The following is a 27712-nucleotide window of genomic DNA, read 5'->3' on the forward strand; positions in this document are numbered from 1 at the left end:
TGGCCTCCACACACACACCACTCCTGCCAACCACTCTGGCGCATCTCGACACTCGGTCTCGCAACATGTCACAATCGATTGTTCGCCCTATCGACCTGTGCCGAGTGCAAAGTTATAGTAAGGGCCTACGGACCCCTTACACATTCCATAACAACTTAAAAAGTACATTTTCTTTTCCGAGTTAATCCATGCCAAAATTAAATCTCCACTTCTGCTTCAAGAATGCGTTTCTTCAGAAACTCACTGAGACAGTGCATCATGAGGATGTGCATATCACCAGAGCTGCATATGCCAATGATGCAAATTTTCAGCTTGTGAATTTGTGGTCTTTCTGTATGACTACCTGGCAACAGCCTTACTGGACTGGATTCACATATTAAAGATGAATCTGTTTGTGAATCATAGTTTATTTATTGAGAGCTTCTTTTTTTTGTTATGTCTTTTCCTTTAACTTATGAGAAATACATTCTCATGGTTTGTTTACCAAACTACTGTATTTGGCTCCAAATGTCTCTTCACTTTATTAATATGTGCGCTTGCAGTAATTATGACTTTGAATTAAATTTAGTAGTGTGATTAAAACCGAATTTCAATTAACTGTCACCATACTTACTGCATGCTCATTTACTCATGATTTTAGAATTGCATGATACATCTGAAATAAAGTACTGTGCTTACATTTAAAAATTTATGTATTCTGACAGAAGAGTACAAATTACAGAAGACACACAACAAACAATCTGCATTTGAAGAATCTCTAATTTCACAGTTATTGTTACTGAATAAAACAAAATAATTATGTCTTATGATTTGACTGCCATATGCTGCACTGCCATAGTTATAGAACTTGCTAGACAACCGGCTAGATATTACTACAAGGATGCATGTTGTTATTTAACTCAGAATGCAAATAAACCAAATAATTATTTTTATGTAACCACAGTGACACCCATACTGTAAGGCCATGAACCCTTAGGAAACTGTGATGGAGACTTTGAAAACCCCTGCAGTAGACAATGCTACTGCTATGTAAGTCAATAGGTGCAGAAAATAAGTGTACACATTTTTTGAGCTCACTATTTTTTTCCCTTAGGGTAACTTGCCTTAACAGCAATTTGCATGATTCAGTTGCAGGAAAACAACTCTAAGGTGAAGGGTGCTCTGGCATTTGAGGAAGTTCTGGACTCAATTGGTTCCAGAGGGAAATTCCAGATGAGACTGAACGTTGTCTTCGTTTTTTTTGCATCATGTTTCAACCTGATGAGCGTCTATATGTTCTACATTGCTATGCAGACTCCTGATCACTGGTGCCATGTACCTGGTCGAGAACACACCAACCTGTCACTCGAGGAGTGGAAGAACTTCACTATTCCCAGGTTTGCAGTAGGGACTATGTTTAATTTTTAACTTTCCTCTGTTACAAGTTGTCCTACTGGTTTACAAAAGATGAAACATGCCATAAATATCAAACAAATCCTAAATTGGATCCTAGAGCCTACATACCAGAAAAGGAAAGAAAATAATCAGAGATGTACCTGCATTCAGTAGTACCACTAAGAGAAGTTTTTGAAAACAACTATTATTATGTTCTCATTATCAACGAGAATTTAGAGCAACTGCGGAAATGGTAAATCATACATCAATAATATAACCTGTTTGTGTAGTCTACAAAAATTCAGCCAGATCTTGAAAAAAATCTATCACAAGGCCCTGGTAATTCGTAAAGTCAATGGACAAACCTAACTGCCCAGTTCAAGCTTTATATCAATCTAGTGTTGAAACAGAAGACAATGGGTAGAAGTCCAGTACATTAAACTCCATACTTAAAAATACACCCACACTTGTGAATATTATAATATTACGATGTTGCAGTGCCTGTGTTATTCCAAATTATGATGCAAAATTCCCTTGGACATGCTTGCATATTTATTAAAGTATCCTTCATTTCACTAAAATTCTTCAGTTTGCTTAAGTGATCAAGAATGTTTAGGAAATTATTATTTCAACAGTCAACTTGGAACTATAGCACCCAAATTTATTTATAAAACAAAACTGAACACACAAATACTATCAACTACAGTTTTGGGGTTTTAACATTGGTTCACACATTAATTTGAATTACTCTTCTAAAGCATGTAATGTCATAAATGATTTTGTAACTGTCCATCATGATATGACTATACAGACTTTGATGTTAATAAACTCCTCTGTGATGTTCGACATACGTTGTCATTCACATGATGTTTATTTACAAATACGTTATAGAGTTGTACAGTTGGACTCACTGTCCAAAGGTTATTACAAATAAGACATTTCACAGTAGAACATCGTTGTTGTAGTAAAACTTGAAGACATGATATATAGTCATTCTACAAGTGAGCCATCTTTGTGTACAGATCCGATTGCGCAGTAAAAAATGGCGATTGCTAGCTCCCTTCCAATATACGGTTTTTATTGCTGGGATCTGGGAATGTCCAAAAGGATGTTCGACTCACCTTCAATGCAGCTCTTTTTGTTTAAGTGGAGAGACTGCATCTATAAAGTAACTGTAATCTGTCAGAAAGAAAGGAATTGGCTGTGTTCCTATAGTAATGGACCAAACATGACATCTGCCTAAATCGGAAATGAGAAACCATAAACATCATTTTCAAAGTTGCTAGCAGATGGATGAAACCACCTCACCTCCCAAAGCAAGTCGGTGGAAAATTTGGAAAAACTTGTCGTAAATTGTTTTGAAATAAAACAGAATGCATCAGAAAAAATGGAACACAGATATTGCATGTTTTTCCTTTGATTGTGTATGATTCTTCATTTGATAGTGTATAAATTCTATCGCTATTTGAGCGATGATTTTGTTGATCAACACAATTTTTGGGCGACACAGGCAAATCGAAGTCTATTTTTATGCCACGACTTTAATTTAGTATGATTTGTAATAATTTTGAAGGAAAGACCAATGACAGCTGCAATCGGAAATTGAAATAGTTTGATGGTAAAAGGCGATTATTTCTGCCAAACCAGTACACAAGCGCGGGTCTCACACTTCACACGAGCAGCTGAATTAACTGCCTTGGCCATCCAGACATGCTTCCTGGGTGACCGATACTCTCAACTTGTCACACGCTAGTAGCATCCACTGTGCGTTCACCTACTTGCTCGCACTGAGTCCTGTATCCCTGCAAGACGTTCAGACCCTGTTGTGCATCTGTACTGACATTATCAAGGCAGTCACGCCTACAGATATGCTATACACTATTCAGTCAGAACATTATGACTACTGTCCTCCTATCAATATAAGCCTGTCCAGGCCATAGGGCAGCTCTGGTGAGGAATGAATGCTAGTCACACACACACATGGTGCATTAGTAAAGTGAGCATACTGTCTGTATGTAGGAAGAGGAAGACGCACAGTCTATCTGAGTTTGACTGTGGGCATATTGTGATGGTCCAGAGGCTCAGTTCTAGCATTTTGGAAACTGCACGATTGGTCAGGAATTTGAGGAGTGCTGTGGTAAGTGTCTTCAAGATGTGGTAAGGTCAAGGTGACACCACATCCAGACATCGTGGGGTTGGGTAACCGTGCCTCATTAAAGATCTTGGAGAACGTAGGTTGGGCAGTCTGGTAACACGAGACAGGTGATGAACTGTTGCAGAACAAACATCAGACTTTAATGATAGGCGGAGTACAAGTGTGTCTGAACACACAGTGCTCCATACGCTCCTAATAACACGTCCCGCAGCTGATGACTCCTGTATGTGCTTATGTTAATGCCACAACGTCGGCAACTACATCTGAAATGGACACATGACCATAGGCACTGGATGTTGGCGTCACGGCATGACGTATGGTCTGATGAATGCTCTGCATCATGCCGATGAGAGGGTGCAAATCTGTTGTCTCCCAAGTGAACAGCTCGTTGACACCTGTACTGTTCCCTTTTTTTCTACGTTCTTGTCATACATTGTTTTGTACTATGTATTGACGTAAATAAATTGATTCACAACCGCACCATAATTTTCAACATGTTACTATACATGTCAACATATTATCTTTGTTCTCTTATCTTTGCATGTTCGTATTCCATATATGCACCGTATTCTTTAAGTATTGTATGACATGATTGATGACAGAAGCAGCGGTGTAACCTAAAATCCAAATGGCGACATCTTGCTTCCTGTGGGGTATGATATTTTTTGTGGCCTGGTTAATTCCATGACGTCGACGTTGTGCGGAACTGTGCAGTCAGTTATCGAAAGTCTACTTCGCATACGATCAGTCCAGCTGTACCACAGGTGAAGCTGTGAATTAAGGTGTCCATGTGGCCGCATACTGTACAGGCAGGAGTGGCGCTCAGGTGTTGGTTGGAACTTTGTCGTTGGTTATTAAATACCATGTAGACCGGATGCTTGATGGCAGTACAAAGTTATGGATATTTCGCTAGATGATATTCCACTTACAAGGGAACCTCCCCATCGCACCCCCCTCAGATTTAGTTATGAGTTGGCACAGTGGATAGGCCTTGAAAAACTAAACACAGATCAATCGAGAAAACAGGAAGAAAATGTGTGGAACTATGAAAAAATAAGCAAAATATACAAACTGAGTAGTCCATGCGCAAGATAAGCGACATCAATGCCAGTATGACGTCAGGGCCGCTGTGGTCCCGTGGTTAGCGAGAGCAGCTGCGGAGCTAAAGGTCCTTGATTCAAGTCCTCCCTCGAGTGAAAATTTTAATTTTTTTATTTTTAGTTTATGTGACAAACTCTTATGTTTTCATCACGTTTTTGGGAGTGATTATCACAACCACAAGAAAACCTAAAACGGGCAAGGTAGAAGAATCTTTTTACCCATTCGCCAAGTGTACAAGTTAGGTGTGTCGACAACATATTCCTGTCATGTGACGCAAATGCCGTCACCAGTGTCATATAGAATATATCAGATGTGTTTTTCTGTGGAGGAATCGCTTGACCTATGAGCTTGCGATCAAATGCTTTCGGTTCCCATCGGAGAGGCACATCCTTTCGTCTACTAATCGCGCGGTTTTGCGGTGCGGTCGCAAAACATGACACTAAACTTACTACAGTGAACAGAGACGTCAATGAACGAACGGACAGATCATAACTTTGCGAAAATAAAAAAAGTAAACTTTTCACTCGAGGGAAGACTTGAACCAAGGATCTCTCGTTCTGTAGCTGCTCAGGCTAACCACGGGACCACGCCGCTGTTGGAGTCACAGTATCCTTAACGTTGCTTATCTTGAACATGGACTACTCAGTTTGTACACTTTGCTTATTTTTTTCATACTTCCACACAAATTCTTCCTGTTTTCTCGATTGATCTGTGTTCAGTTTTTCAAGGCCTATCCACTGTGCCAACTTATAACTAAATCTGAGGGGGGTGCGATTGGGTGGTTCCCTTGTTAGTTTGCGAATATTTTTGAATGAGTCTGTTTTCTCTATCATCTGTTCTGAGAAAACTATAGATTTTCGCATCGGTATAAGGTGGATTTTGTCAGTTTGTCGTATGTAACTGAGCTCACTGTAGTAGAGTCTAACATAGTGAAAGGTTATTGGTATCACAGCTTCATTAATTAGGAGCATTACACTGCATGGCCTTAAATTTAGTGTTAAGTTTTTAATTAATCTCGGTGTGTCATAGGTGATAGTTTTATGCACGCGGCTGATCAGAAAGATCCGAGACATGTCTGGCACTGATGAGTAGCTTCCGCCTCGTGAGGCTGGTAAGGCCAACATTCCAAAGCTTGCTTTGAAACTGTGACCTCTGAGGACATACCAACAGAAGGCTTTCTGTATGCTGTCTGCTAGCTGATTTCAGAGTGGTAGGATTTGGCCCAGATAGTACATTCTGCTCGCTGCAGATATTCTGACTGTGTGTAATCTTTGCAGGAGATCTAATTCCCTGTGTGACGAAATGCATGTTGTGGCTCTGATCTTGTGCAGCGTGTCTGTCCAGTTTTTTGGCACCATAATGTCTCTGTCTCGTATTGCACCCCAGTATACTCCGAGAGATTTGTGCTGTGCCGTTATTTCACACCAGTTGAGATGGATAGCATCACCAATGCTTCTTCCTACATAAACCAAAGTTGTCTTTCTCTTGTTTAGTTTTGCACCAATGACCGCGATGAAGTCGCTGACGAGGCTCCCCATTTCCGTCAAATTTACTAAGATTGTATCGCTAACCACACATCGTCAGCATAAGCAATGCAAGCCACTTTCTCCGTTCTGATGGTGATTCCTTGTGACTGCTGGGTTAAGCGTACAAGTAAGGGTTCTACCACGATGGCATACAACGCCACTGATAGAAGGCAACCTTGCCTGCTAGACCTCCTAATTAAAATTTTGTCAGAAGGGTGGCCATTAATCAAAATACGTAATATGGCATTGGAAATGAAGTGCTGCATAGTTTGACAAAACATTGGTAGAAACACTTATTCGTCAGTACCTTAATCATAAATTCATGGTTCATGTGGTCATATGCTTTTTCAAAGTCTAAAAATAGTAGTGCATCGGGGTCGTTATGGTCTGCCAGAGTACAGATGACATCCCATAGGTTGCAGGAAGCTGATACTACACACTGTTCAGGTACAGCACCATGTTGGTACTTTTCTAGTATTTTATGTAACAACAGATGCATTCGCTGTTTCGCAGTCAGTGATACGATTTTAAAGTCTGAATTAAGTAAGGTAATAGGTCGCATTTCATGTATGCTTTTGATGTTTCCTTTTCTGGGTAAAGGCACAACGAAGCCTTCTTTGAGTTCCTCTGGTACCGATTCAAGCTTCCACAATTCATTAGCAAGTTGAGTTAATGTTAGGGCCAAGATATTCCAGTAATGTTGATAAAATTCCCCGCCAAGACCGTCGGGTCCAGGAGATTTTCGTTTCGTGGAGCTGAACACAACCTATTTAACATCGTCTTCACTGGATCGGACCTCAAGCGCATCATTTTCGTGAAACTATTTAATTGAGTACTTCAGTGCAAAGCGCGTCATTGATCTCCTGCCTGCCGTAAAGTTCTCTGTAGTGTTATACACATGTGATGAGATATCGCGTTGTCTTGTAACTACAGTCCCTGTCCCATCAACTACCTCTTCAATTAGCTTCACTTTCTGTCGCCGCATTGTTCGTAAAGTGTGGTACAGTGAGGCTGTTTCCTCTGATTCGAAGTCCTTTGATTCAGATTTCTTTGCTATACAGGTTCATAATTTTCGCCTTGTACTTCTTTATGCAGTGATAAGCGCCATCAGCTTTGATGTTGGTGGTTTGGTATGGTTCACAGAGGCATGAGAAGTAAAATTCTCTCTTTTGTTTGAACCAACAGCGTAACTTTTTACTGTTGATCTAAGTTTCAGTTCAGCTCTGTGTGGCCACCATTCAATAGTCGATCTGTATTGGGTTTTGGAGTGCTTTACTTGATCACACACCAGTTGGATGTCCACATCCAGCTGCTTGCCTTGCAACAGGCTGACGTTCGTTCTCCAGTGACCTCTCCTACGGAACATTTCTGGGCGTTCGAGGTTATGTAGCATTGATGAGCACTGTGGTCAGAAAAGCTGACGGAAGCAATATCGCTGTTCATTACATTACGGTCAAGAGCGGCAGAGACATATGCATTCTATCCGACTGGCTGAATTGCGGGCTATATGTGTGAAAGCGACGTGGTCCCCATGTATTTTTTCCCAAGTGTCAAGTAGTGTCAATCCAGAGACAAGGTGGTAGAGTTCCATCCATTTATTAAAGTTCGATGTTTGGTCTTATAATGAGATAACACAGTTAAAATCTTCCCCTACAATAAAATTCACAGCATATCCATTAATTAAACAAGGCAAATCATTTTTATAAAAGTAAGAATGTTTCTGTCAGCGGTTACTGCCGGATGGTGCATATAAGTTAACAATCTGAATGCCATTGATTAAACGGGATATGCCTGTCCATTTGTCAGTCGTATTATGTTCAAGTGATGGAAACCATCTCGTAGCAGGATTGCAGTTCCTGTGTGATCCTCTTTTCTGATGTTCATTATGGCTACAAATCCCGCTGCGTTTGGTTCTACACACAAACTTCTTCTAACAGCCCGATGCTTACATTAGTGGTGTATGGGAAATCTGTGACTGCTCTGAATTTTCTATCACTCTGAATTCCGTTAATATTAATCGTTGTTCTGTTGTACGTCAAAGTATCGGTCCTTAAGAAGGAGATATAGCCGACCTGCTAAATGCCGCTCTGTCCATACACACACATTCACACTAAGATTTCAGTATAAAGCTACCGTTGGCCCTCATTTCTGTCCCTTTCATCGTCCATCCATCAAGGACCAACCGGTGGTATGTTTAGATTGTTGCCGGAGTCCATGGGTTCTAATAAGGCAGTTCACAACGTTGTCGTTGTTTCAGGTTGACTGTTTTTCGGTTTTGTTGCCTAATTGGACTACTGGCCTCAATTTTTGTGCTGCCTCAATAGCTTCTCCGTGAGCAATGCAAAGTTTCTTTTTGTCAGGTAGCCTTTGAAATCTTTCTGGGACTCCCATACGAACTTTTTAGATTTTTTAAAAGTAGGAATTGCTTGTACGGTGGTGTCCGAATGTTCGTCACGCGTCTCAGTGTATCTGTGACGTTGTCTGTAAGGTGTAACGTCATTTGTCGGTCGTTGTCGTTAGTGCTATTACATTTATTCAAAGAGTCAGTTGCCAGAATGTTGCATATGACAGTAGTGTTGTCCAACTGTGAACAAGATGTGCCTTCTTCCCCTGCGACAGATTCTTTCAGAACTGAATCATACACGAAGCTGCGTGAGGACAGAGTAAGTTCAGGAACAACATTAGATTGCGCTGTCACTGCAACGTCTGTTTGAGAGTGGGAGATTTCCTCGTCAGTGCTCAAAGTGGGTGCACTAGTTGGCGACACTTCAGTTGTTGCTGCTGTGGCAGTGAGTGCTACGTCATCGGCAGGGTACACAACACTGTCGCTGCACGTAAACAAACAGCTGGCAACTGTGGCATACTGCGCCCGCGGCTTCGACCAATATCTATGGTCGAAGCCCCGCGGCCTACCTTCCACATCTACCTCGGCAGAGAGCTGTATCGGTCGTCTTTGCACACACTCCTCCCTAAGGTGACCAGGTATGGTACAGGCAGAACAAGTACTTGGTTGCCCCTCGTAAACTACGAGAGCTTCGAAGTCATTGATAAAAGACAATATGTGACATTGTAAATCAATTTTAGCGGTTTTCACGCCATTATTATCGACTTTGTAGCGCATGTTACCGCAGCCCCCCCCCCCTCCCCCCCCCCCTCCCGCCCCCCGCGATTGCCAGTGACTGTGTACACGGTACCACATTTACCAAAGGGCCCGACCGAAACCAGCGTAGGTCATAGTAACACGGCTCAACCTCACCTGTGCTTGTCTTGTACTCCGCATCGCCGTTCGTCATGTACATAATCCTTTGGCAGATTTCCTCGTTCTTCAATTTCACAGTGTATACGTTATTCAGGAAGTCATATGCCATTCCAAAAAGTCTTTTTCTGGTTCTTCAAACGTTCCACAGAACCAATCGTCAAATTCGTAAATTTTTGGATGCTCAATACCAAAAATGAAACTGAACTTCAATTTATACTTTCGCTCTTGACACTTCATTTCAAATTAGACAGCAAATATCAAGTTTAAATCTATCGATGGTCTAGTTGACTATTGATATGACATTTCCCCTTCCCGTCATATGATTGGAAATTAAAATATAAGAGGGGATGAAAAAGTTTCTGTTTGATGCCATACAGTACAGAATCGATATGTCACTCAGGAAAAACTACCAACGCCACTGAGGCAATCATCCGATCGCCGCACTAGGCTGAAGATACTCGTTTGGTAAAAAAATGGCTCCTGCTGCATGAAGAAATCTGTAACTGCTTGCCAGACATCGACATACCACAAAAATTGTCGACTCTTCAAGGACTTTTTTAACGGCCAAAAGCATGATAATTGCATGGGAAGAGATTAGGGCTATAGCGTGGGTGCTCATGTGTCTCTCATCTGAGTCGGCGTTATTTCTGAGTTACATTCGCGATACGGCGACATGTGTTACCATAAAGCAACAGCACTCCTTGTCGCACCATTCACCAACGGTACTTTTTGACATATATACTGCCCCATACACATACATGGAAGAAGACTGGAGATACTGGAAGGTCTCAGATAGATTGTATAATGGTAAGACAGAGATTCAGGAACCAAGATTTTTATTTGTAAGACATTTCCAGTGGCAGATGTGGACTCTGACCACAATCTATTGGTTATGAACTGTAGGTTAAAACTAAAGAAACTGCAAAAAGTTGGGAATTTGAGCAGATGGGACCTGGATAAACTGAAAGAACCAGAGGTTATAGAGATTCAGGGAGATCATTAGGGAACGATTGACAAGAATGAGGAAAAGAAATACAGTAGAAGAAGAATGGATAGCTTTGAGAGATGAAATAGTAAAGGTAGCAGAAGATCAAATAGGTAAAAAGATGGGGGCTAATAGAAATCCTTGGGTAACAGAAGAAATATTGAATTTAATTGATGAAAAGGAAAAAATGCAGTAAATGAAGCATGCAAAATGGAATACAAACATCTCAAAAATGATATCGACAGGAAGTACAAAGTGGCTAAACAGGGATGGCTAGAGGACAAATGTAAGGATGTAGGGTCACATATCACTAGGGGTAAGATAGATACTGCCTACAGGAAAATTAGAGAGACCTTTGGAGAAAAGAGAACCACTTGTATGAATATCAAGAGCTCAGATGGAAACCCAGTTCTTAGCAAAGAAGGGAAACCAGAAAGGTGGAAGGAGTATATAGAAGGTCTGAATGTAGATGAAGATGAAATAGGAGATATGATACTGCATGAAGAGTTTGACGGAGCACTGAAAGACCTAAATCAAAACAAAGCCCCGGGAGTAGACAACATTCCATTAGAACAACTGACAGCCTTGGGAGAGCCAGGCCTAACATAACTCTACCATCTAGTGAGCAACATGTATGAGACAGGTGAAATACCCTCAGACTTCAAGAAGAATATAACAATTCCAATCCCAATAAAAGCAGGTGTTGACAGATGTGAAAATTACCAAACTATCAGTTTAATAAGCCACAGCTGCAAAATACTAACACGAATTCTTTAGAGATGAATGGAAAAACTGGTAGAAGCTGACCTCGGGGAAGATCAGCTTGGATTCCGTAGAAATGTTGGAGACACGTGAGGCAATACTGACCCTACGATTTATCTTAGAAAATAGATTAAGGAAAGGCAAACCTACATTTCTAGCATTTGTAGACTTAGAAAAAGCTTTTGACGATGTTGACTGGAATACTCTCTTTCAAATTCTAAAGGTGGCAGACGTAAACAACAGGGAGCTAAAGGATATTTATAATTTGTACAGAAACCAGATGGCAGTTATAAGAGTCGAGGGGCATGAAAGGGAAGCAGTGGTTGGGAAGGGAGTGAGACAGGGTTGTAGCCTCTCCCCGAAGTTATACAATCTGTACATTGAGCAAGCAGTAAAGGAAACAAAAGAAAAATTCGGAGTAGGAATTAAAACCCATGGAGAAGAAATAAAAACTTTGAGGTTCGCCGATGACATTGTAATTCTGTCAGAGTCAGCAAACGACTGGGAAGAGCAGCTGAACGGAATGGGCAGTATGTTGAAAGGAGGATATAAGATGAACATCAACAAAAGCAAAACGAGGAGAATGGAATGTAGTCGAATTAAATAGGGTGATGCTGAGGGAATTAGACTAGGAAATGAGACACTTAAACTAGTAAATGAGTTTCGCTATTTGGGGAGCAAAATAACTGATGCTCAAAGTAGAGAGGATATAAAATGTAGGGTGGCAATGGCAAGGAAAGCGTTTCTGAAGAAGAGAAATTTGTTAACATCAGGTATAGATTTATGTGTCAGGAAGTCATTTCTGAAAGTATTTGTATGGAGTGTAGCCATGTATGGAAGTGAAACATGAACGATAAATAATTTAGACAAGAAGAGAATAGAAGCTTTCAAAATGTCGTGCTACAGAAAGATGCTGAAGATTAGATGGGTAGGAGGTACTGAATAGAACTGGAGAAAAGAGAAATTTGTGACACAACTTGACTAGAAGAAGGGGTGGGTTGGTAGGGCATATTATAGAGGGAGACCTAGAGATGAATACACTAAGCAATTCAGAAGGATATCAGCTGCAGTAGGTATTAGATGAGGAAGCTTGCACAGGATAGAGTAGCAAGGAGAGCTGCATCAAACCAGTCTCTGGACTGAAGACCCAACAAACAACACATTCTCCAATGAATTTATCCTGATGTTTGCCTTTTGGCACCCAAGAAAAATATAACTGCACATTGATCCTGTTTTGACGCATTTGGTAATGCCATTGCCACAATACACACTTCCGCATTTGCCACACGCTCATCAGAAAGACATGAGTGTCATACTAACCCCTGTCATATGTCGATTCTTATAGTCCTGCAATGTAATTGCGCTGCATTGCATTTCCATTGCAGCAACACGCTTAAACAGAAACTTTTTGATTGTCCCCTATATCTTTCAATTTCACTAAAAGGCATCCAGTTCATGCGTAATTTTATTTAGGTTATTGGTGGGGGGGGTTGTCGGACCCCCTGAACAGCCCCTCTGGCTACGTACTTGATCCATCGCAATGAAATACCAGTAAGTTTGTTAATATTTTCTTAGAACCCAGTCTCACTAAATGCAGTCATGCCACTATTATGAAATTCTCTCTTTCTTCAATAGGCCAGTCTGAAGATGCCTAAATAAAGATTAAATGTGTCACTGGGAAATAATAATAAAAAAAGGGTTCTAACACTGGAAACAAAACTGCTTGTTTCTTCGTATCATGCATACTTATTGCTGTACCACCCCTATTATGAACTAGAAAGAGTTTAACTTTTAGTGTCTCATGTCCTAATCTAAATCCCTCGATATCAGCTGATTTAATTCAACTACATCCCATTATTCCAGTTTTTCTACTGTTGATATTATATATGGATAATTTTTTGGCGATATGTACCAATAGAATTCTCTCAAGCTTCCAACTGCATCAAGTGGTTTAAAATATATGGATTTTAAACCACTTGATGCGGCTGAAAGCTCGAGAGAATTGTATTGTTGATATTACTTTTTTTTTCCAAAAATGCCATCCATTCTGTCCAACTGCTCTTCAAAGTCCTTTGTTGTCTCAGACAGAATTACAATGTCATCAGTCAACCTCAAAGTTTCGTACCTCTTCTCCTTAAACATTAATTCCCTCTTGAAATTTTCCCTTGGTTTCTTTTATTGGTTGCTCAATGTACAGATTGAACAACACCAGGGATAGGCTACAACCATGTCTCATCCCATTCTGAACCGTGCTTCCTTTCATATCCTTCATCTCCTGTAACTACAGTCTGGTTTCAGTACAAGTTTCAAAGATCCTATCCCTTCCTGTATTTTATCACTGCCTCTATTAAGTACTTTGCGAGAATGTACTCCAGTCAACATTGTCAAAAGCTTTCATTAAATGCTATAAACAAAGGTTTGTTTGCTATTACTTAACCTATCTTCAATGAGAAGTCGTAGGATCAGTGTTGTCTCACATGATACTACATATCTCCAGGAACCATACAGATGTCCCCCAAGGTTGGTTAAAATCAGTTATTTTTTTCATGTGTAAACAATTTGTGTAAGTATTTTGTAAGCATGAATTATTAAACTGATAGTCCAGTAATATTCCACTTGTCAGCACTTGGCTTCTTTGGAACTGTAATTATTATATTCTTCTTGAACTCTGGATATTTTGCCTGTCTTGTGTATCTTGCACCCAGGAACTTTTTATGGCTGACTCTCCCAAAGATCTCAGTAAATCTGAGGGAATGTCATCTACAACAGGGTTATTATTATTATTTATTTTCACTTTTGTCTTTCAGTTTTCTGCAAATTCTCATCTCTGAATAATATCACTCAAACCTCATGTACATCATCTTTCCTTTCTGTAATACTGCCTTTGCATATGTTTTCCATGTATAAACTTGCTCTAAATTCCTTCCATCTTTTTGTGTTCCCTTCTTTGCTTAGTACACTGAAGTGACAAGTCATACGATGCCTTCTAATATTGTGTCGGAACTCCTTTTGTTCAGCGTAGCGCAACAACTTGACTGCCATGAACTCAACACATTGTTGGTAGTTCCCTACAGAAATCTTGAGCCGTGCCACCTTTATAGCAATCAATAGTTGCAAAGGTGTTACCAGCGCAAGATTTTGTGTGTAAACTGACCTCTCAGTTACGTTCCATAAATGTTAGGTGGGATTCATGTCAGGTGATTTGGGGGGCCAAATCACTCACTCCAATTGCCAAGAATGTTCTTGAAGCCAACTGCAAACAATTGTGACTCAGTGACATGACATAGGTGTGAACATGAGTTCTATAAATGGCTGTAAATGGTTTCCAAGTAGCCAAATACAGCCATTTCCAGCCAACGACCAGTTCAGTTGGACCAGAGAAACAAGTCCATTCCATGTAAATACAACTCACACCATTATGGAGCCACCACCAGCTTACACAGTGCATTGTTCAACATAAGTCCACGGCTTCGTGGGGTCTGTGTCACACTCAAAGCCTACCATCAGTTCTTACTAACTGAAACTGGGACTCTTCTGACCAAGCTATGGTTTTCCAATCGTCTAGGACCCAACAGATATGGTCACAAGCCCAGAAAAGTCACTGCAGGTGCTGTCACGCTTTTATCAAAGGCACTCGCGTTGGGTGTCTGCTGCTATAGCTCATTAGCATCGAATTTTGCCACACTATCCTAACACATACATTCATCATACGTCCCGTGTTGATTTCTGCACTATTTCACATAGTCCTTGTGGTCTGTTACCACTGACAATTTTTACACATACGCAGCTGCTCTCGATCGTTAAGCAAAAGCTGTCAGCCACTGGGTTGTCTGTAGTGAGAGACAATGCCTGAAATGTGCTATTCTTGGCACACTTTTAACACTGCAGCTCTTGGAATACTGAATTCCCTAACGATTTCCAAAATGGATTGTCCCATTCATCTAGCTCTGACAACCACCCCACGTTGAAAGTGTGTTAATTCCCATCATGCAGTGATACTCACGTTGGAAACCTTTTCACGAGTCATTTGAGTATCTGCTTGCCAATTAAGCTGGTGACATTCATACAGCTGTTTCTCTGTTCCCAAAGGCTTTGTTTAAAATACATAGGCAGCACCTGTCTTTCTACATCTACACCTTCACACATACTCTGGAAGCCACCCTACAGTGCTTCGGGTAAGGTAGCCTGTACCACTATCTGTCATTTCCTTTCCTGTCCCACTCGCAAACGAGCAAGGGAAAAATGACTATATGTATGCCTCTGTACGAGTCCTAATTTCTCTTATTTTATCTTCGTACTATTTAAGCAAAATTGATGTTGGCAGTAGTAGAATCGTTCAGCAGTCAGCTTCAAATCACTGTTCTCTAAATTTTCCCAATAATGTTGCTTTAATAGAATATCGCCTCCCCTCCTGGGATTCCCATCAGAGGTTCCACAACATCTCCGTAATATTTGTGTGTTATTTGAACCTGCCAGTAAAAAGTCTGTAAGCCCACCTCTGAACTGCTTGTCTTCCTTTAATCGAACGTGGTGCAGATCCCAAACACTCATGCAGTACTCGAGAATCAGTTGCCCTAGTGACCTATATGCTTTCACCTCCACAGATGAATCACATTTTCTAAAATTCTCTCAATAAACAGAAGTTGACCATTCATCAACCCCACTACAATCCTTATATGTTCATTCCATTTCATATCGCTTTGCAGCGTTATGCCTAGATATTTAATAAATGTGACTGTGTCAGGTAGGACACTAGTAGTACTATATTTGAACCTTGCAGGTTTGTTCTTTCCTGATCATCTGCATTAACTTACCTTTTTCTACATGTAGAGCTAGCTTCACTTCATCACACCAACTAGAAAATCTGTCTAAGTTATCCTGAATCCTCCTACAGTCACTCAATGATGACACCTTCCTGCACATCACAGCTTCGTCAGCAAACAGCCGCAGATTGCTGCCCATCCTGTCCTCATGAACATTTATGCATATAGAAGATAACAGTGGTACTAACGCACTTTCCTTTGGCATTCCTGACAATGCCTATTTCCCCTGGTTAAGTTAGTTTGTACAGTTGCATTATTTCCAAGCCTTTCGTTTTTCCATATTGTATAAACACCATTGTTTTGGAATCAAAATGTTATTTTTTATGTAGTTGGGTTAGACCTATTTATCCATCTAGTTTCCTCATCTAGCTTCTGCACACATGATCATCACACACACTCTCAGGGGCTGTAAATTCAATTCAGTATTCAGTAAAGAAGAAAAGGAAAGAAAGAAGTAGTAACAGACTATCGTGAAGATTCAGATAAATGTAATTCTATATATATGTAACATTCCTTTGTTGTCATCAGGAAAATGGGTTATGATAAATAAATAAATGCAGACTTTTTGTGAATCGTGTTTTCTTTGTCTCACAATGTACATAACCTAAGTCATTTGATTGAGATACAGGAGACATCTCAAATTGTGGTAAAATTTCACCATAAACAAAAAATAGCTGATGTTAACAGACAACTTCATAATAATCTTATAATACAATTTTGTTATCCATACATACAATAGAATCTAACACTTAACTACCCCTTTCGCAAATGATCATTTCACTCTATGAATCCTTCTACTAAATAGTAGCATTTCTCCCACAGAATTTGCTGCAGCCTCATTTTTAAAATTTCTGACTTCATACTAAATATGTGTTTCCTTGTTGAATATTGTCGTCCCCATATACTGTGGAATCCATGCACATAATTTCAACTGGTGTGTGGGTAGCATAAAATTACTTTTATTTCTTGTGTTACATGTGTGGTTAAAATGATTCTCCTCAAATAAGTTTTGCCTGCTGTATAGGAAGATTACAATTTCATAAATGTAACAGTTAGGATTTGGAGTTTCCAAAATAATGGGCAATAAGACTCTGTTTGTTGTGCAGTACACATGTACTGGACAATTTTCTTTTGCAATTTCAGTATTCGAGATACACTACTTAAACTTTCCAAAAAATTATTCCATACCTAATGACAGATTCAAAATAACTATGATCAGAAATTTTTCGTGATCTCAAGTCAATCAAATTTGCTAGTATTTGCATTTGAAAGTCCCAAGTGCTTAGTTTATTTTTATAGGAAGTCAATATGTGTATTCCAGCTTAGGTTCTTGTCCACGTTTAGTCCCAGGAAATTGACCATGTCAACTTCTTTCATAAGTTGATTCTTATGTTGTATTTAAGTTCCACACATTTCGAATGTTTGGTTTTGAAATGTACCATATGTATTTTTGCAATGTTCAGTTTCAATCCACTTAACTAAACCAGTTTTCTAAGGTATCCAGTGTGCTTACGATGGAGCTCAGAATTTTTTCTGCATCTTCATCTTCAATTAAAACAAAATAATCATCTATAAACAGAACTGAGGGGGAACTTATATTTATGGGTAAGTCATTTACGTAGAATAAAAACAGGGCTTGCCCCAAACAGAGCCTTGAGGCACACCTTGTGATATTATACTCCATTTACAACAATAATTCACTGTATCTGAGGTGAGAGTTACCCTTTGTTTTCTGTTGTTACCCATTGTTTTCTGATGTTAGCCCTTGTCCTTAATCCTGTATTTGTCTAATTTGTATAACTGCAAGTCATAGTTCATGGGGTCAAATGCTTTTATGAGATCACAGAAGATACCTGCAACCTTACTCCTCTGATCCAATGATTTGCCTATCTTTTCAATAATGTTATTCACTGCATCCAGAGTGTTTTTGCCTGGTTGAAATCCAAATTGGTTACTTATAATAATATCATTTTTAATATAAAGTTTTTCATCTGATTTCGAGTTACCTCCTATAACACTTTTGACAAGACTGGAAGAATAGAAATAGGCTGATAGTTTCCTATGTCTTCCCTCAACCCGTTCTTGAACAGAGGTCTGACTTCAGCATACTTCAAAACATCGTGAAAGCATCCCTGTTCAAAACACAGGTTGAATATTTTAGTTAGGGGAGGTGCTATTATGCCACAAGCTGTTTTAATCACTTTAATGGGTAACCCATCCCACCCAGCAGAGTTTTTATTTTTTAATGATAACATTTTCCATGGTAAGACAGAGATTTAGGAACCAGGTTTTAAATTGTAAGACATTTCCATGGGAAGATGTGGACTCTGACCACAATCTATTGGTTATGAACTGTAGATAAAAACTGAAGAAACTGCACAAAGGTGGGAATTTAAGGAGATGGGACCTGGATAAACTGACTAAACCAGAGGTTGTACAGAGTTTCAGGGAGAGCATAAGGGAACAATTGACAAGAATGGGGGAAAGGAATACAGTAGAAGAAGAATGGGTAGCTCAGAGGGATGAAGTAGTGAAGGCAGCACAGAATCAAGTAGGTAAAAAGACGAGAGCTAATATAAATCCTTGGGTAAATATTGAATTTAATTGATGAACGGAGAAAATATAAAAATGCAGTAAATGAAGCAGGCAAAAAGGAATACAAACATCTCAAAAATGATATCGACAGAAAGTACAAAATGGCTAAGCAGGGATGGCTAGAGGACAAATGTAAGGATGTAGAGGTGCATATCACTAGGGGTAAGATAGATACTGCCTACAGGAAAATTAAAGAGACCTTTGGAGAAAAGAGAACCACTTGTATGAATATCAAGAGCTCAGGTGGAAACCCAGTTCTAAGCAAATAAGGGAAAGCAGAAAGGTGGAAGGAGTATATAGAGGGTCTATACAAGGGCAATGTACTTGAGGACAATATTATGGAAATGGAAGAGGATGTAGATGAAGGTGAAATGGGAAATATGATACTGCGTGAAGAGTTTGACAGAGCACTGAAAGACCTGAGTCGAAACAAGGCCCCAGGAGTAGACAACATTCCATTAGAACTACTGACGGCCTTGGAAGAGCCAGTCCTGACAAAACTCTACCATCTGGTGAGCAAGATGTATGAGACAGGCGAAATACCCTCAGACTTCTAGAATAATATAATAATTCCAATCCCAAAGAAACCAAGTGTTGACAGATGTGAAAATTACCAAACTATCATCCCCCAGGCTGTGGCTAAGCCATGTCTCCGCAATATCCTTTCTTTCAGGAGTGCTAGTTCTGCAAGGTTCGCAGGAGAGCTTCTGTAAAGTTTGGAAGGTAGGAGACGAGGTACTGGCAGAAGTAAAGCTGTGAGGACGGGGCGTGAGTCATGCTTGGGTAGCTCAGTTGGTAGAGCACTTGCCCGCGAAAGGCAAAGGTCCCGAGTTCGAGTCTCGGTCCGGCACACAGTTTTAATCTGCCAGGAAGTTTCATATCAGCGCACACTGCACTGCAGAGTGAAAATCTCATTCTGGAAATATCCCCCAGGCTGTGGCCAAGCCATGTCTCCACAATATCCTTTCTTTCAGGAGTGCTAGTTCTGCAAGGTTCGCAGGAGAGTTTCTGTAAAGTTTGGAAGGTAGGAGACGAGGTACTGGCAGAAGTAAAGCTGTGAGGACGGGGCGTGAGTCGTGCTTGGGTAGCTCAGTTGGTAGATCACTTGCCCGTGAAAGGCAAAGGTCCCGAGTTTGAGTCTCGGTCCGGAACATAGTTTTAATCTGCCAGGAAGTTTCATATCAGTTTAATAAGTCATGGCTGCAAAATACTAACACGAATTCTTTACAGATGAATGGAAGAACTGGTAGAAGCCAGCCTTGGGGAACATCAGTTTGGATTCCATAGAATTGTTGGAACACGTGAGGCAATACTGACCCTACGACTTATTTTAGAAGCTAGATTAAGAAAAGGCAAACCTACATTTCTAGCATTTGTAGACTTACAGAAAGCTTTTGACAATGTTGACTGGAATACTCTTTTTCAAATTCTGAAGGTGGCAGGGGTAAAATACAGAGAGCGAAAGGCTATTTACAATTTGTACAGAAACCAGATGGCAGTTATAAGAGTCGAGGGACATGAAAGGGAAGCAGTGGTTGGGAAGGGAGTGAGACAGGGTTGTAACCTCTCCCCGATGTTATTCGTTCTGTATATTGAGCAAGCAGTAAAGGAGACAACAGAAAAATTCAGAGTAGGTATTAAAATAAAAACTTTAAGGTTTGCCAATGACATTGTAATTCTGTCAGAGACAGCAAAGGACTTGGAAGAGCAGTTGAATGGAATGGACAGTGTCTTGAAATGAGGATATAAGATGAACATCAACAAAATCAAAACGAGGATAATGGAATGTAGTCGAATTAAGTTGGTTGATGCTGAGGGAATTAGATTAGGAAATGAGACACTTAAAGTAGTAAAGGAGTTTTGCTATTTGGGGAGCAAAATAACTGATGATGGTCAAAGAAGAGAGGATATAAAATGTAGACTGGCAATGGCAAGGAAAGCGTTTCTGAAGAAGAGAAATTCGTTAACATCGAGTATAGATTTAAGTGTCATTTCTGAAAGTATTTGTATGGAGTGTAGCTATGTATGGAAGTGAAACATGGATGATAAATAGTTTGGACAAGAAGAGAATAGAAGCTTTCGAAATGTGGTGCTACAGAAGAATGCTGAAGATTAGATGGGTAGATCACATAACTAATGAGGAGGTATTGAATAGAATTGGGGAGAAGAGGAGTTTGTGGCACAACTTGACTAGAAGAAGGGACCGGTTGGTACGACATGTTCTGAGGCATCAGGGGATCATAAATTTAGCATTGCAGAGCAGCGTGGAGGGCAAAAATCGTAGAGGGAGACCAAGAGATGAATACACTAAGCAGATTCAGAAGTATGTAGGCTGCAGAAAGTACTGGGAGATGAAGAAGCTTGCACAGGATAGAGTAGCATGGCGAGCTGCATTAAACCAGTGTCTGGACTGAAGACCACAACAACAACAACAACATTTTCCATGTCCTTTATTGTGCTTTTTCTTAAATCCATAAGATACTCAGCTTCTTGGAGGATTCCAAAGGGATTTACTTTACTCTGATACTCTGCTATGTCAACATCTGACTTTGCCACATTTATGAGGAATTCATTTAAACACACTGATATTTGAGCCAGGTTTACAATAAAGCTATCATCTATTTTAATCCTAGATACTTCATTACTACTAACTCTAACAGCTAACTTTGATTTGACAACAGACCACACTGCTTTTGTTTTACTTTTATGTTGTACCATGAACAGTAGCATGTTAATGTAACACGAGAAATAGTTCTTAGTAATGTGGACAGTTCCCTTTTTTGGATAGAGTCAAGTATTTCCGGTATTTCCTTTTCCACTGCTTTCTCATTCCTTGAGTATGAAGTGAGCACCTCACTGATGCCTCATGCTCATCCACAAATTTCTGCCTTGTTACAGGGAAGGAGCCGCATTCAGCAAGTGCTTGATGTATAACCAGAGTGATGTGAGGGACTTCAGCAACAGGAGGGAACCTGTGAAGTGCCAGCATAGCTGGGAGTACGACAACACCTGGTTCTCACTGACAGCGACATCACAGATGAATTGGGTCTGTGACAACCAGCAGACTGTTAATACCATCTTGTTCTACTCACAGAATATTGGAGTGGCATTAGGCTTACTCTTTGGCTATGTAGGTGACATGTACGTAACTATTTTTCTCTTTCTCATTCCACTCATCATAAATAAACACTACTCCATTTGACAATAGTAACATGTATATACGCTAACCCAACAAGAAATGCAGGGTATCCACAAATGTCTACCCTGAAAACAAAACAATATAAATATTTCTTCATTGAATACAATAAATGAAACATGTGTTATACCACATATGCCTCTACTTATCAAGTTTTAAACCTTAGATAAACATTTAACCTATATAATACACTTCAACAATTAAGTCACTTCATGTGCACCCCTGGTAACATGCAAAATATCAAGCCAGTATTTAATCTCTTGCCCCACATTCTGCAACATGACTCGTGTGATTGTGCACATGGCATATCTGACATCAGGAACTGCTGTTTTGAACAGAATATCTTTCACATTTCCTCGAAGAAAGAAATCTCAGTGGGTAATGCCAGGTGATGTCGGGTGCCACAGAAATGGGCCATCACTGCCAATCCACCTGTTAGAGAAGATCACATTAAGAAAAACGCAGACTTCTAGAGACTGATGAATGGGAGTTCCATCTTGCTGAAAGATGATAGTATCTTCCATATCCTATAGCCGGGAATGGTGTAATTCACCAACATGCCTAGGTAAACATATCCACTTACATTGCTTTCAAGGAAGAAAAATGGACCAGTCAGAGATATACCCGCACCACACATTAACCTTTGGACTGTCCCAAATATATGATAAGAGTATTTTTCTGATACCCAGTTCTGGACATCATGGCAGTTAACTGAGCCACAAACATGAAATGTGAGCTCATTGGAGAAACACACCAGCTTCGAGAAATCATTGTCATTATTCAAACGGTTCAGCATGTCCACTGCAAATTGTTCATGTTTTGAGCGATCACCTGGTGGTAATGCCTGATCAGTTTGGATCTTGTACACATACAATTTAGGACGTTTACAAAACACTTTATGCACTGTACTCTTTGGCACTTGAAGCTCCCAGGATAGCTTGTCTAATCGAATTCTGTGGCAACCTCATGAATGCGGTTTGAACCGCCTGCACTGTCTCCTCTGAAACAGGTTGTCTGCAGCTGCTTGTCTGTTTCTGAATCAACCCCATTGCTAAAAAAGTATCCATCCATGTTCTGATTAACTTGACATCAGGTGCTTTCTTTCCATAATGAGACACAAACTTTTGCTGCACAATACTCAGTGATCTGGTTTCTGCCAGCCACACAATAGAATAAGTTTTCTCCTGAGGAGGAAGCTATTTTTATAATATAGCACACACAGCACTCATTGGGGCAAAAGTCTTGAATGAGACACAGCTGTGCAACTTCATGGTGTCTCTAGTAGACATGTAACAAAAACAACCTCTACCATCACAAATATAACTAACATTTAATCTAGAAATCAGTGTGAACACTTATGGACACCCTGTACTATGCTAAAATATAATAGCGTACCTAATTATAAATTAATACAATAGCTGAATTAATTTAAACTTTCAGTTAGCTATCACATAATGTCCACTGTCATGATATCTATTTGTGTATAGCTGTTTACTATTTATTTTGTCCCCTTTCTATACCACAGTATTTACATAATATCTATTTCAGCAACATTATGTAACAAACAATCTTCTTTATTTGTTTGTTTTAATTGTAGCCAGTGCTCATTCAGTGTAAACTGCAGCTAATGAAATGTGTATAATTGTAAAAAAATACTCCCTAAGGTAAGTCTTTCCGCTCCCGGGATTGGAATGACTCCTTACCCTCTCCCTTCAAACCCACATCCTTTCATCTTTCCCTCTCCTTCCCTCTTTCCTGATGAAGCAACCTTGGGTTGCGAAAGCTTGAAATTTGTGTGTGTGTTTGTGTGTTTATTGTCTCCATCAACATACCGCTTTCTTGAGTTCTGGAAACGAACTGAGTCTCACAGGTTAGTGTTAGGACTGTAGGGTTGATGTGGAAGACTTTTCCTCAACATGCAGAATGTGGACTTCAACTGTGAAAATGTCAGTTGTCTTAGGAAAATCATTGACTATGAAACATTTTCAAGAAAGTCCATGTAGTATTGGCCTCCTACAATTGTTACCTGGGGTATTCTGTCTGTTGCTATTAGTTGATTCTTGCCATAACCTATAATCAGTATTAGGTTGCCTTGGAACTGTTGGCATAGGCATTATCTGGCCAACGAGAGAGCCAGGATGTTTCTATTTAGAGCATTGATATTTCAATTCTGCCTCAAAATCTTGAATACTTGTTTCACCTATGGCAAAAATCTTATTTAAAACTAATCTTCCTCTGTCTCTCAACACTGAAGCAATTTTTGTACAATTTTCTTGAGATTTGCTTTTTTGCTCTTTACTCAGATGATGAGGAGCCCATTTTGCAGCGACTTCTCAGTAGTTTCTTAGTTATAATTCTGAACAATAAAGAGTCAGACATGTTTGCTTCTTTTGCAATTTTGCTTCTGATATGTCATGATATGTGAAGCATGCTACTAATGAATAGATGCATCCAGGCAGTCAAAGAGCAGTGGAATTTTATTTATTGTTATGAACACTTACAGTAACAGCCACCTCCGTGTATACTAGCATAGTCACTAAGCAGTGCTTAGTTGGTTGTAATAGGATGCCTCTGATGTAGTCGAAAATGTTCATATATGAAAATAGTCAGTGACTGATGCACTCACAATCACTCGGCAATTTGGACACGGTCGTGAGGCAGTGCGCTATAACTGGCAGGTCACAGGCAAGGCTGCACTAAAGCCCAGTGTGTACTGTGCAATTGGAACATAGAACTCTGAGGAACTGTTTGGTGGTCAGAGTTAAGCTGAGAGAAACCATGAGCAGTGTTGTCATGTCAATGGATACTGAGCAGGTGGCATCCCAAAAAGCCATCCCATAGAAAAATTACAGGAAAATGTGGTGGTGGTGGCATGCGACTGATGGAGGCAAGATGGTGCCAGCAGTAGCTGTGCTGTGTATGATAAGCATAATGCCCCCTGGTACCATGGTGGCTGCTGGGGCGTGGCCTCCATTATTGTGTTGCTGGCACATTGGTAGCGTGGCAACCAGCAATACATTGCTGTTTTGTGTTTGGTGGCTGGGTCATAGGCGACAAACAAGATGCGGTATCTCTCTTTCGTAAGGAGGAGCTGGTAGAGGCATCTCACTGTATGGATGCTGACAACAGCTGAGGGTGCAGCATCCCATCTTCCTCAAAGGAGAGATGGTAGAACCATCCTGGAGAACAAGTATGTCCTGAAGGGAGGAGGCATCACGTGGGCAGGGTGACAAATCGAGGAACGGGTGCCAGCACCAGAGACCTAGACATGGAAATGGGGCCGAGGCATGGTGGCACCGAGGGAGCCACATAAAAACCCTAGGTCTGCTGAGAACTGAGAACAGGGATGAGTGAATGGACCAAATAGACATGCATGGATGTCATCAAGAAAGGGCAACCAGGCCAGTGAAGATGACAGGACCTGGTGTGTTCAGGCATTTCAGTGCATGGTTTTCCCCGCAGCGTTCAATTTTTATGTAAGACTGCTAGTCACTACCTGTTTCATTTTCTCCCTCTATTTCATCTACATCTATATCTACATGGATACTCAGCAAATCACATTTAAGTACCTGGCAGAGGGTTCATCGAACCACCTTCACAATTCTCTATTATTCCTATCTAGTATAGTGCGCAGAACGAATGAACATCTATATCTTTCCGCACAAGCTCTGATTTCCCTTATTTTATCATGGTCATCGTTCCTCCCTATGTAGGTCAGTGTCAACAAAATATTTTCTCATTCGGAGGAGAATGTTGGTGATTGGAATTTCGTGAGAAGATTCCATCGCAACGAAAAACGCCTTTCTTCTAATGATTTCCAGCCCAAATCCTGCATCATTTCTGTGACACTCTCTCCCATATTTCGCGATAATACATGCTGCCTTTCTTTGAACTTTTTCGATGTACTCCATCAGTCCGATCTGGTAAGGATCCCACACCGCGCAGCAGTATTCTAAAAGAGGATGGACAAACGTCGTGTAGGCAGTCTCCTTAGTAGGTCTGTTACATTTTCTCAGTGTCCTGCCAATAACATGCAGTCTTTGGTTAGCCTTTCCCACAACATTTTCTATGTGTTCTTTCCAATTTAAGTTGTTCGTAATTGTAATACTTAGGTATTTAGTTGAATTTACAGCATTTAGATTAGACTGATTTATCGTGTAACCGATTCAAATCATAATATCTCATCAAAACACAAATTATGAAAACACGTGACGTTAGTTGAAAGCCTGGCTCACAACTTTTTCTTCACGCATGGGAGCAATTCTGTTACAGATGCACATGCACTGTGGGCAGAAGTTGTGAAATGGCTCTTGTATACATCAAAATAATGTTTTATGTACCTTTTACTATTTTGTGATCACAATCAGTCAACAGTGCAACATAATAATGCAGTAATTCCAATGTAAGTAACCTTCAACTAATCCAGTTTTATCTCTAAGATATCTCTAAGATAGGTTTACATTGTTTTCATTTGTTATTGGCTACAATTACAGTTAAATAGATCATTCCTCACATCGGTTTTTGCTATAGGGCACCACCACCCCAAGGAACTTTCGCCACAAGGGGGGAAAAACAGCCAACACCTTGCGTAAACAACAACAAATGTAGTCAAAACAGGAACAGCCGACTGAAGGTAAACCAGTCGATCAAAATCGATAGCAGCACTATTTCTGTAAATCAAAATCATTATTTACAGTGAGTGGTTGCTGTTTCTTGTGAGAAGCAACTTGTATTTATAGATATGTAGCTTAAGGTTCCACTGAACAGACTACCTGCAGGAAACTGAGTCTTGGAACACTACATGAAGTAAATACATAGGTGTGATACTAGTTCAGTGCCTGTAAAAAGAGCGTTCGGTACCATGGTGTCATGTAGTTCTGTTACCTATCAATCATCAAGAATTGAAAAGCATTCATAATATATTGTAACAACGTAAATTATCTGAACTTTGCAAAGTTCTGTACATAATTCACCACTTAACGAGAATAATCAACTATTCTGAATACAAATATTTCACTGTACACTGTGGAGGACAAAAACCTAATAATAAGTTCAGACCAGGGTAGAGCTGTCTAACCCACTGACATATTTCAAATAACCCTAAGTTGGAAATGTCTGCCTGCATATCTGAGTGGTGAGCACTGCTGAGGAATTGGGTTCGATTCCTAGTACTGACAGGGATTTTTCTTTGGTGGGAGGACTGCTACAGGATGCACTCAACCTCTTGAGGCCTACTGTAGAGCTACTCAAGTCGTTAGTAGCAGTTCCAAGGTCTAGCAACCCGACAGCAACCCGAAGAGAGATGTGCTGGCCACATGCTCCTCCATATAGAATCCAATTACACCAATGGCAGAGGATGACACGGAGGTCACTTGAGCCTAATTGTCCTGTCCAGAGCCAGAACACGGAATTTTACCTTTTTATAGGTCAGAAAAGCACTATTGTGGGACTACAGCTATAAAATGACAGCCGCCCAGTGAATGGAGTACGGAAGTGTTTCCGTCAAGTGAACGTGTTCGGTTATGTCTAGCCATGTGGTTTTGTCTGCCTCACATGCTGCTGTAGTTTGCTTACTAGCTTCAGAAATCAGTTTCAATATAGGACTTTTAGCCTACTTTAATAGTGTAGTTTTACACTGTAAGCACCACAGAAAATTTTGCATTTCACATAATCAGCCATGTACAGGAATTTAAATGTTGTCTGTTCTGCTGAAATCATACAGTTAGTATCAGACTTTTTAGCGTGACTGGTATTAACTGGAGCAAGTGAGTTAAAGCTATTGTTTTATGGCTGCATCCCCACAACACTGCACTTCTGACCTGTGGTCATCTGGAAAATTTTGATTCATTCGACTTTTTCTACCCTGACTTTACTGTCAGGTTCTTATTCTCCATACTATATCATTACCAACATGTTCCAGAAAACTGTGTGCAAAA

At 40.2% G+C, this 27712-nt stretch overlaps 1 protein-coding gene across 1 annotated transcript in view; it reads left to right on the forward strand.

Moving 5' to 3' along the window:
• LOC126473679 (solute carrier family 22 member 7-like) overlaps positions 1-27712 on the forward strand; it is a 184623-nt gene that overhangs the window by 46499 nt on the left and 110412 nt on the right. The window contains exons 2-3 of the mRNA XM_050100914.1: positions 1129-1376; positions 21479-21710. Coding sequence (XP_049956871.1) covers positions 1129-1376; positions 21479-21710 — 480 coding nt within the window. The remainder of the gene's footprint in view (positions 1-1128; positions 1377-21478; positions 21711-27712) is intronic.

The sequence above is a fragment of the Schistocerca serialis genome, chromosome 4 (genome assembly GCF_023864345.2).
Source record: "Schistocerca serialis cubense isolate TAMUIC-IGC-003099 chromosome 4, iqSchSeri2.2, whole genome shotgun sequence".
In the NCBI taxonomy this organism is placed as follows: domain Eukaryota; kingdom Metazoa; phylum Arthropoda; class Insecta; order Orthoptera; family Acrididae; genus Schistocerca; species Schistocerca serialis.